At 36.0% G+C, this 11,479-nt stretch overlaps 1 protein-coding gene across 1 annotated transcript; it reads left to right on the plus strand.

Annotated features, from left to right (window-relative positions):
• Positions 1 to 5,694: 5,694 nt before the first annotated feature.
• On the plus strand, positions 5,695 to 10,040 carry osta (organic solute transporter subunit alpha). Its single transcript, NM_001201207.1, is given in 8 exon segments — positions 5,695 to 5,930; positions 6,633 to 6,784; positions 6,889 to 6,962; positions 7,138 to 7,296; positions 7,386 to 7,497; positions 8,575 to 8,721; positions 9,122 to 9,227; positions 9,722 to 10,040. Coding segments are annotated over 8 exon segments (993 nt in total). The 5' UTR covers positions 5,695 to 5,857; the 3' UTR covers positions 9,892 to 10,040.
• Positions 10,041 to 11,479: the final 1,439 nt, after the last annotated feature.

Consider the following 11,479-nt stretch of genomic DNA (forward strand, 5'->3'; position numbering starts at 1 on the left):
CATTCCACTGTAAGGAAAATAATCTACAAATGGCACAGATTTCAAACAGCTGCCAGTTTGTCCATTACTGGCCGTCCCAGCAAATTCAGGCAAAATCCAGACCGTCTGATGCAAAATGAAGTCTCTAAGAACCCCAAAATTTCATCACAGAATATGCCAGTAAGTCTTGCAACTGTCTGTGCCAAAGTGCATGCTTCTACAATCAGAAAGAGATTGCACAAATTTGACCTGCATGGGAGGGGAGCCAGGAAAAAGCCTTTGCAAGACTGCACTTTGCCAATAAGCATATAGGCAAAGACCAGGCCTTTTGGATAATGTGCTCTGGACAGATGAATCAAATAGTTTTTTGGCCACAGTAAAAGCAGACGCGTTTGGTGCAGATCAAAGACAGCTTTTCAGGAGAAGCACCTCATACCAGCTGTGAAGTACAGTAGTGGAAATGTTATGGTTTGGGGCTGCTTTGCTGCCTCAGGGACTGGACAGCTTGCATTCATTGATTCAACTATGAATTCTGCATCATATCAAAGAGTGCTTGAAAATAATGTGAGGCCATAGGTCCGAAAGTTGAAGTTGAACCGAAAGTGGACATTTCAACATGATAATGATCCTAAGCACACCAGGAAATCCACTCAGCAATGGCTCAAAAAGAAGAAATGGAGGTTTATGGAATGGCCTGGTCAAAGCCCATTGAAAAAATTCAAGAAAGCCAGTAAGAGACTGGTGGACAATTATGTAAAATGCCTTTAAGAAGTTTTTTCTGTTAATGGGGCAATACTAGCTTCTGGGGCCAAGGGTTTAATTACTTTTTCCACAGAAAATGAATATCACATCTATTTATATTACTGTTGAATAAATGATTGAAAAGGCCAATTTTCCTTGTGGTTTTGTTCAAGTATATCAACTTCACTTATAGGCACTGTTTCAAAGATGATAAAATGTTTGCTTTGTTATTTCTTCAGTGATGTCACATTAAAAGATATAATCAAATATTTACAAAAATGTGACGGGTGTACTCACTTTTGTGAGATACTGTATGTCAAAAAGTGAACAATTTCCATGTTATGGGAACTTATTTTTTCACATGACTGTATATGATGAACGTCATTGACATAAATTTTCGGGAACTCCTGTAGACACCGTTTGTAAAAAACACCACGGCATTATAGTGGACCCGCCAGAAGCAGAAGTGCTGTTTTGATTATAATGCAGAAGTGTTTGTGCAGGTAGCACTGTAGTGACTATCCCAAAATGGTGGGATTCTTTATAGTGGGATATTGTACTGACTTTTACCCAACATAAATTAAATGGCTCATACATACCTATTTTCCTTCAGTGGAACCGATGCTGCATTGGTGGTGCTTTGTAAGTGGTAATTTGTAATTTGCAAGTTGTAATAATGTCATTTCTAACCTCGGCACGTTCGACATGCAAAGTGAGAAAAAACATGGACGCCTCCACGAAAGTGTGTCTTTTGTTTGCTCTGTTAGAGCCTGTAAAACCAATAAAAAGCTACTTTAACTGCACTTTTACAGTTACAGGCCTGAGTGGCTATTGGTGCTGTTCTACTATAGTGATCTACAAACATTCACCAAACATTTTGGACTGAAATTGCAGTACATCATAAACAGCAGACAATAGCGAGTAGCCAGCTAACGGGGGTTTCTCATGTCTATGTTAACGTTCAGCTTCTCATTTAGATGAATAATTATGGACAAACAAAAATTTTATATTTGAATGAATCATACACCATTTGACCAGGGACTTGGATTCACAAGGTTGTCTTAAAACGATATCTGGATTTGCAACTAGAGAGACACATTATGGCAGCCAAATATGTCAAGCTTTATGCCAAACTGATGCCATCACCTCAAAATCTAGGTTAATGTAGCCATTAGTATATTCTTAAATAATTAAAACATAATTTAAATATACAGGTTTATTTTGTATAGTTGAATAGTCTACAGTAAAAACAATGAGATTTAACTTTTAATATTGAATACTGAACAAAACAATTAAGCAAAAAGTAGTTTATGTATTACAGAATGGAGTTCTAATTAATCCACTGAATAATAATATGAGCAGTTAAAAATGGAAGTCTGATATGAGATTTTGGTCCTCAACAATTTCAGCAGCTAGTACAATTTATTTTTTTTGTCAGACTAGGAAAGGAGGAACCTTTATATGTGCATTCACACATATAAACGCTGCGGTAATAAAAAAAACTAATGTAATAAAAGAAAGTGATAAAGATATGTCATAAGTGGAACTTGGTACACGTGTAGTGCATTATGGTTCGTTGTAAGGGTCAGAGACCTTAATGTTGATGACTGCCATTAGATGTAAAAATTGTATTTTCCCAAGGTCAGATTCTGTCTGAATGTTAGATTCCTACCAGCATAATTACCAAAGCTACCAAAGCATATTCAGGCGCTATTCTCTGAAGTAAACATTAATCAATATCATGAAAATTGAGGCCTGCTATCTAATCAAGTTTGCACTGTAGGTAAACATTTCCATGAAGATATTCATACTGCATTCTTCAGTCTTATCCCATACACTGATAAAATTCTTACGGTATATAGAACTGCACCTAATTCCTTAAACTAGAGTCATCAATTCCAGCCCTAGGTAGATGGAGTTCCGCATGGCTGGTTGATTTTTGTGCACTAACCCACTTACTAACCCTTGGAAGTAATCACTGAGTTGAATCAGCTGTCTTTTTTGCAGGCTCATCACCAAACTTTGATAAATGTGGGGAAATGTCAAATGGAAAAATTTACCAGACCCAGATCCACCAGAGTCTGTCCCAGGAATGCTGAGTATGAATTGGGTTATACACCCTGAATGGGACCTGACCTGACTACATCCAGCTAAACCCTGGTACACTTCAAATCTATACATGTATCCAGAGGAACTTGCTCTTACCCACACCTTCAAACCCCACGGTTTGGGTTTTTTGGAATTGTAATGCTTGATAGACAGATGGCCCTTGAAAGGAATAATCTGCTCATCAACTGATTGAAATTCTTCAGTATCTACTGCTGCACAATAAGTTTTCTAAAAAGTATCTAACACTGGTATGATTTTGAAGAGCTTGTCAGTGTTTCGTAGGTCATTAGAGTAATTATCCACAAAGTGAAGGATCTGATCTCTAAGGATCTGATCATACCTAGCAGGCATGGCATTTGCTATCAAATCAAGACAAAGACCTTTACCTGATAACCAGTATATTCTTGTGAACCTGAGATATGACATAACCATATTTATTCCAAGAAACGTCTTGAGGTCTTCATTTGTTAGGGCCAGATTTTCTTTTCCATTTTGGAGTGCATGCAGATTGGTGTTGTGCAGTATTTTGTTTACCAGGTCATATGGAAACAGATGTAACAGGAAATCTACTGTTTCCGTTGCCTCAACTTTCAGTTTACACTTTCCTGAAAAAAAGGAGGCAGGTTTCCCTTAAACTGGTTGTCTTGGGTTTTCCAGACATTCCTTCTTTTATTTTGCTCTTGAATACTGGCAATGGCTGTTGCATCCTCAACATCTTCAGCTTCAACTACTGCTAGCACTTGTTGATCCCTCTTTACCTGGCTCCCATTCATCATCATCATCATAATCATTAATGTCACTATCCTCACTCAACTAACTTGGAATTTCATCTACAATCCTGTAGGCTTCTCTATTTCGTGCTACTCTCAAACTCTACAAAATACAAAAATCAAGACACTAATTACACAATAGAGCTAACTACAGAAAATGCAAAATACAGCAAATTATATTATAATGATAGATCAGTTAATTTAAAAATTAAGTAAGAGCAAAAAATAAATTAGTAAAAAATGTGAAGTATGTTCACACGAATAAAGCTGTAGTATAACTTGACTGATGAATGATGACCACTTTACTGGACACATGATTAATCATGGGTTTCCAAAATCTATAAATCAAAATTTGAAAAATGTGCCAAAAATATTATTCCTTAGCTATCACTTGATGTTGTCAATATTCTTTTTTACCTCAGTGGTTCTTTTTTTCATAGAAGTATTGTACAGACATTCCTGAAGTAGTCGGGCCATCTGAACTTATTTTGGCCATCTTGGATATAATGGCATTTTTTTCTGTAATTACAAGTGTCCACAATTAGCCAGAAAATGGCTTTTGAATAGCTGTCCACTGTAGTGACCACTATGCATGAAAGGATTAATACCTTTAATAGTAGTCACAATGCAGCTTTAGACAAAATTAGGATGTATATACAGTGTGTGTGTATATATATATATATATATATATATATATATATATATATATATATATATATATATATATATATATAGATCATCAGTGATCAAGCCAAAGGTGACAGTGGCGAGAAAAAACTCCCTGAGACGACCTTGAGAAAGAAACCATGAGAGGGACCAAACTGAAAAAGGAACCCATCCTTTTGTATGTTACACCCAGTAGTGGGAATATAAATCATTACTCTTAAGTCAAACTGCATTGAAAAGTGTGTTGAAAGAAATGTTCAGTATGTGTCATTATCTTTATGAAATGAGTCTACAGTATCCAGGTGAGATTATCCACTGAAGCAAGGATGAGACATATGGGACCATCAACGAGACAATCAACATATTTGAAAGTAAAAGAAATCTGAAATAAATTCCAATATAAATTCATCATTCTTATTCATCTTTACTTTGTAGAATAAAATGAGAGATGAGGTAATGGGTATGACATTGACCTTTGTCTACTTTTGAAATCAATTTCCTCATTCTCCAGTTATCTTTAAAGTCTATGCATAGTAAGGGTGTTGTTTTTTCTGTTGCACAGCAATGTGTTAGAAAAGTAATGTGCTACTACAAAGGAGTGCCAAAGGCAAATGACCTTAAAACCATGTACCTTGATGTGAGGAAGGAGCAAACTACCATGTTGTCTGGCAAACCTAATGAGTTTATATAGTAGAGTGATCAAATTACATTTCACCTAGATTAAGTGTGCATTTTTCCATTCATTATTTTAAGAAATTCTCCAATCCAAATCTCATAAAGACCTTCATGACTTGTGTCACAGCCATTCATTTAAAAAAAAAAAAATTGTCATTTGGGCTGAACCCAGTGTTTATAAAAATCAAAATCACCTATTTGGTCAGTTCGTGTTTATATAGCTAAGAAAAACAAACGTTGACTATACTGGTCAAGGAGAATGATGAAAAACTAACACAGGCTGATGTTTTCTTTGAAACATAGCCTTGGGTTTATCAGAACCACCAAGGAGAAACACCATTTCATCAAACTATATAAGGTACATAACGGTAGAATTCAGTAAATCCACCATGTATGCCTTTATGATATGAGGCCTTTATTGCCACTGACTTTTCCCTTTAAAAGTTTATTGCTTTAACTAGTCAAAGTTCATTACTTTGACTCACCTGCCTGACATATTATCCAAGTGACTTAAGGAAGGCTACAGTGTAACTAGTAAGAATTTAACGTAAGTAAACAGACAAAACCTAAAGACCAATGAATTTTTGGTAGAGATTTTGATATTTAGATTGCATTTAGATGAGTCCTTGTCGCTCTCCATCATGCATACATTGGCTCTTGTGATTTATTGGGCCACTCAGTGACACCGGGAACCCGATGAGGAGGAGCTTCTTGAGATTTTATTTGGTCAGCTAACACAAGAATTGAGAGCATTTTTTTCACCACACATGCAAATTACGCACTGTGCTTATTTCTTAGCTGCAGAAGATTTCAGCTTCCATACTTGAATCTGATAGTTAGGTACTATAATTTTTGGAAAACTATTACTGGGAGCTGTTTTGTTTTCTCGTAGTGTTGAATGAATTTCAATATTCATAATGGATGATCTGAACGGAACTATCGATCCCAGATGTCTAGCTGAGCCACCTCTGGCTATGGATGTTATAAGCCGTATGTGTTTTTTCTATTTAATTCTAGGTGATTTAATTCTAGGTAGTTTTGAAATGGATGGTAAATACAGTTTGATCAGTAAGACTAGATACAGTATACTGTACATTCATTTGATGAAATCTAGATTAATTTTTAATTATTTTAATTTCACCGTGCCTACAGGTCGGACATACTATAGCTGTAAGAATATTAAACATTAAACAAAGAAAGAATTAAAATTGCAAATTGCAAATTCATAATGTATGTAGTTTATGAACTGTAAACAAATTTGGATACACAGTTTTGGTTAGCTTAAAAAATGTGGCAATTTGAGGGCAGAAATTCCTTTTTTTCCATTCTCTAATAAGACATGACAAAAGATGACCAGGTACAAAATTAATTGATTAGATTCAGGGTTATTGCTAAAGCTTGCTAAAGTTTATTCTTTCTACTGTGCAATTTATTCATAGTCCTTGCAATATATTTTTTGGGAAGTCACAATTTGGGAAATTTTTTAAATGGTTGGTTTACATCGCATGCCTTTTTCAGCCCTATTTTTTTATGCTACAGAAGCATTGTCCATTGCTGTCTATAATTTCTATAAAAGTTATGATAATGTTCCAGGACTATAATTATTGGCCAGGGGAATTTTATCATGCATTATTTTGACATTTTATTTATTCTATTTATTTGAATAAATAAATGATTAAACATTTCTGACAGAACTGGATGTGTCTGGGATTGCTGTATACTCCATCCTGACATTCATGGCTACTGTATCACTATTGTTTTATTTGGAGGAGTGTGTGTATGTCTACAAAAATGTATCCTACCCAAAGAAAACCACGATCATATGGGTCAACGGAGCTGCACCAGTAAGATTGTTTTTTTTGTTTGTTTTACAATAACCTAATCCATAATCATCTGTAAGTTGTACGGTGATATTATATGATGATTGATGTCTTCCTGTCATTTGCAGGTCATTGCTACTATGTCATGTCTTGGCATGTGGATCCCAAGAAGCACCATGTTCACAGATATGACCTCTAACTCGTAAGGCACTCTGTGAATTCTGTGAATTCCAAGAAAAGAGGTCACTGACCTGTAGAATTTAATATCTAACGTCTATTACAGTGGGTCATTATGATTTATTGCTTGTAGAGGACTATGCAGAAGATGGTTCATTGTTGAACATTATAGTAGGTTTAATGATGTGTTCCATGTGTAGATATTTTGCAGTTGTGATCTACAAGTTTCTGATCCTCATGCTGGAGGAGTGTGGCGGTGACGAGGCCTTTCTGAGGTACTCAGCGAAGAAGACGTTCAGGATCAGCACTGGACCATGTTGCTGTTGCTGCCCCTGCCTACCTCGAGTGCCCATCACACGGTAAACTTAATCTAGTGTTCAGAAGGAACCAGTTCTGTCTGATCCTGTACATATTTTTATGGTACAATAACACAGCTAATTTTGTTTAGGCGCATGTTGTTCCTGCTAAAGCTGGGAGCGCTGCAATATGCCATTATGAAGACTGCCCTCTCTGTTTTCTGTATTGTTTTATGGACCAATGGAATCTTCGATCTTACTGATGTATGTAAAGTCATTTCCCAATGAAAATCTCTTGCTTATACATGAGATTGTGTATTTAGGGTTTATGTCAAAATTCTTGATTTCCAACCAGACATGTTTGAATTGTCTGTTGCTTGAATGGTTTGTGCATGGGTCGTACTTACTATACTTCCACACTGTGAAAATATCAAGAGGGTGTACTACAGCATTTTCCTACCACACAAGTAGCAGCAGACAGTAACAACCTACTCTGTGTAAATGCTAACTAGAGGAGAAAAATGCCTCCAGAGGACCCTAATTGACCTAAGGCATGTTTGCACCTCCGGGGTTGGAGTTCGAATCCTGCCCTGAGAGCACAGAGTTTACATGTTCACCCAGGGCTTCAGGGGTTTCCTCCGGATACTCTGGTTTCCTCCCCCATTCCAAAGACATCTATTGTAGGCTGAGTGGCATTTCCAAATTGTCCGTAGTATGTGAATGTGTGTGCGATTGTGCCCTGCGATGGGTTGGCACCCCATCCAGGGTGTCCCCCAACTTGTGCCCTGAGTTCCCTGGGATAGGCTCCAGGTTCCCCAATAACCCAGGGTGGTCACTTTTTGGAGAGCTGTCATAGGAGAATGAGGAGGCTGGCTTGAGCTGAAAGGAAGGCAACTATAATTCAAATAATTACTCTTTACAACCATGGTGAGCAGAAAAGCATCTCAGAATGCATATAGACAATTTATTTGAGTTAATGTAGCCTTCCTGCTTTCTAGATATTTTCCAACCACATTTCCTACCACCCACAGGAGTTTTTTTGTTTTTCATACCATTCTGTGTAAACTCTATTATACAACTGTTATACAACTCTGTTAGTCTGTTAGAGACTGTTATGTGTTAATTCTCAGCAGTTGAGCGGTTTCTGAAATACTCATACCAGCCTGTTTGGCACCAACATCCATGTCATGATCAAAGTGACTGAGATCAGATTTATTTCACTATTTTGATGTTTGTTGTGAACATTTTGATGCTCTATAATGTACAGTATGTGTTATATACTATATGAATGTACATTGTATGTACGTTTACTTGTCTATCCTTGTCTGTATTTGTACACAGCTGGATATAACAGGAGCTGCTATATGGATAAACCCATTCATAGGAGTCCTGACAATCATTTCCTTGTGGCCGGTAGGCATCATGTTCATGCACATACGGAACACACTGCGCAGCATCAAGCTCATCCCCAAGTATGCCATGTATCAGGTGAGTGTGTGTACTGACTGCTCGGTGACAATGACTCGCACAAGCAGTCTGGTTTTTGTCTTCTTTAAAGTTTATCTGGAAGGAATTCTATGTATAAATGTAGTAGTAACCTTATCAGTGGGGTCTTAACTAGGTACATGGCTGTATACCATGATAAGAAAAGAACATTATCTGTTATCAGTATTAACCAGATAATTTATAATTTGTCACCGCTACTGTAGTGTTGTGTCATTTATCTCATCCTCTTTGTGGAATTGTAAACAGATTAGTAGGAGGAAAACCTGAACATGTGATATGGGGTTGTTTGGTTATCAAATTGTGAATCTTTAATACTACTCAAAATATTTTTGCTACTTTTCCAATATGAGATGTATAAGTCCTCATGTACATGTGCATTTAGCTGGTCTTGGTCCTGAGTCAGTTGCAGTCAGCAATTATTAACATTTTGTCCCTTGATGGAACAATTGCCTGTTCGCCACCCTTCTCGTCTGTAGCCCGAGGATCTAGTGAGTGTCTCTCTTTTTGACTTTATAATTTTTGATTAGAAGGGATAAATAATAATGGTAAAACCCCATATAGCAAAATGCTGACAAATTTACTTTATTGACTATATTATATTATACTGTACATGCAAATTGTAAGGTTAGTTAAATTAGAATTCTTATATGCTATAAATAATGAATGCAACAGGACGGGGTGTGCTGTTATAGGAAAATAATCAATGACAGTGGTGGGATCTGTTATCACCCTGAAGTTGATAATTTTCCTATAACAGTATGCGTGGTTAAAAAGTGTTTTAGTCCTCTCACATGTATTTTGTTCATGTGTGTTGTATTGTTTCCCACAGTAAAATTTAGTGTTAAATTAACATCTATTTAGATGTTGTACAGAAATGTAGACTATTGAAAAATGTATTATGCACTTACACTGATGATGATTTGTTGTAGTTATGCTCTGTGTGTTGAATGGGTCTAATGTCATAAACTCTGTTTCTGCATAGTGCTTAGTCAGCAGTTAATGATTATGGAGATGTTCATCATCACGCTGGTGACATGGACGCTGTATAGACGTTCATATGAGCCTGTCAAGCTGGAGCCCTGTGAGAATGAAAATAACCTGGATGCTAAGCTCAGTTTAAAATCTAATTTAGATGGGGAGTATGCCACCTGACATGGAAGAATGTATTTAGAATTCTCTGCCTTTTATATTTCTGTTTTTGTATTTCAATATTTCATATATCACTTCATGTATGGTGTATATATATCGTATATAAGTATAATAAAAATAACATACAGAGACTGGAGAAGACTCTGCTACTCTCATCACCTCCTTGTCAGTTTTTCCAATTTTTTAACAGATATCTTGCTTCTGGCACAATTCCATTAGAACCAAAAACTGCTGCAGTCTCTAATTTAATAAACCATACTTTAGATTCAAACTATCCAACTACAGAAAAGTTTGATTCTTTCTTCCTTAGCAAGAGTACTGGGACTAGTTGTTGCCACCCAGGTACTTCAAATCCTTCTGGTTTCACTCACATTAATATTTATTTATTTATTTGGCACATGCATTAATCCAAAGTGATTTACAAGTGATGAAGAATCCAAGCCCTGCACATTAAGGGCTAAGCACCATGCTCAAAGGTCGCGTCATGGCCAAATGCCCAAAAGCATTCTCTGAGATTTGAACTTGCAATCTCAGCATTACTAGCACTTCACATTACCCCGCGAGTATCATACTAGTGAAATTTGGCTTATTTATTTATTTATTTATTTATTTTACTAATTCAGAGACCAAATTCTCTAGGTTCTATAATCTCCTTATCGCCATAGCACAGAATTCAATTCAGATTACCATGAAATGCACCTCTAAGATGGTGTTATTAACACAATTCTTTCTTTGTGCACTAAACAGACAATAGTTTTATCTATTCAGAATGAAAATTTCATCAGTCCTTTTGCTACTAGAGTACTGACCTTCATGAAAAAAAATATTGTCAAACACTCTCTAGCTTTTGACCCATCATGTCTTATGGCCCAAGACATTTCTCTTATCAAGACATTGCATTAAGTTTGCATTCTCTATGTAGAATTAAAGATGCAAGAAACTTTATCCTGTACTGTTTTTGTGTACTTGTGTTTTTTTGTTTTGTTTTTTTAAAAAAGGAGCCATATGTGTAAAATGTATCACAATATGTCATCTGTCAGTTGTACAAAACTACCTACTATGCAGTATATCACAAAAAAGCAAAAGCACAAAAACCACAAAAGATTTTATGATAAATAATCTTACTACTTTTACTGCAATAAGATGACTTTTGTAGGAAATTTTGGAATTCAAATATCTGTGTGTGCATTTATGTTCCACTAAAAGTTCACCAACATGGCAACGCAAAAATGTTCCTGAGATGAGATAAAACAAGGTTAATTTTAATAATAATAAAATAATAAATTATTGTAAAATAATTGAGATGACAAAGGGTGAAACAGTATTGAGGGATATTAAATTCTTCTTCTAACCTTTAACGTATTGGCCTGAAAGATAAGTAAAGGTACAATAGTGGCCAAATATAAACTATATTCATATTGCCATGTAATAGATATGGACTAATGGTACAAAAGATGCACGCTTAAGTAAAGCTTTAGTCAAGACTGCTATTGTCAAGTCCAAAGCCAGGACTAGTTGAGATTGAGACAAGATTGAATATCAAGACCAATAACCATCAAATCTTTTTGAGGCCAAGCCTTTAATTCACCTG

Source organism: Ictalurus punctatus, chromosome 18 (genome assembly GCF_001660625.3).
Source record: "Ictalurus punctatus breed USDA103 chromosome 18, Coco_2.0, whole genome shotgun sequence".
NCBI lineage: Eukaryota > Metazoa > Chordata > Actinopteri > Siluriformes > Ictaluridae > Ictalurus > Ictalurus punctatus.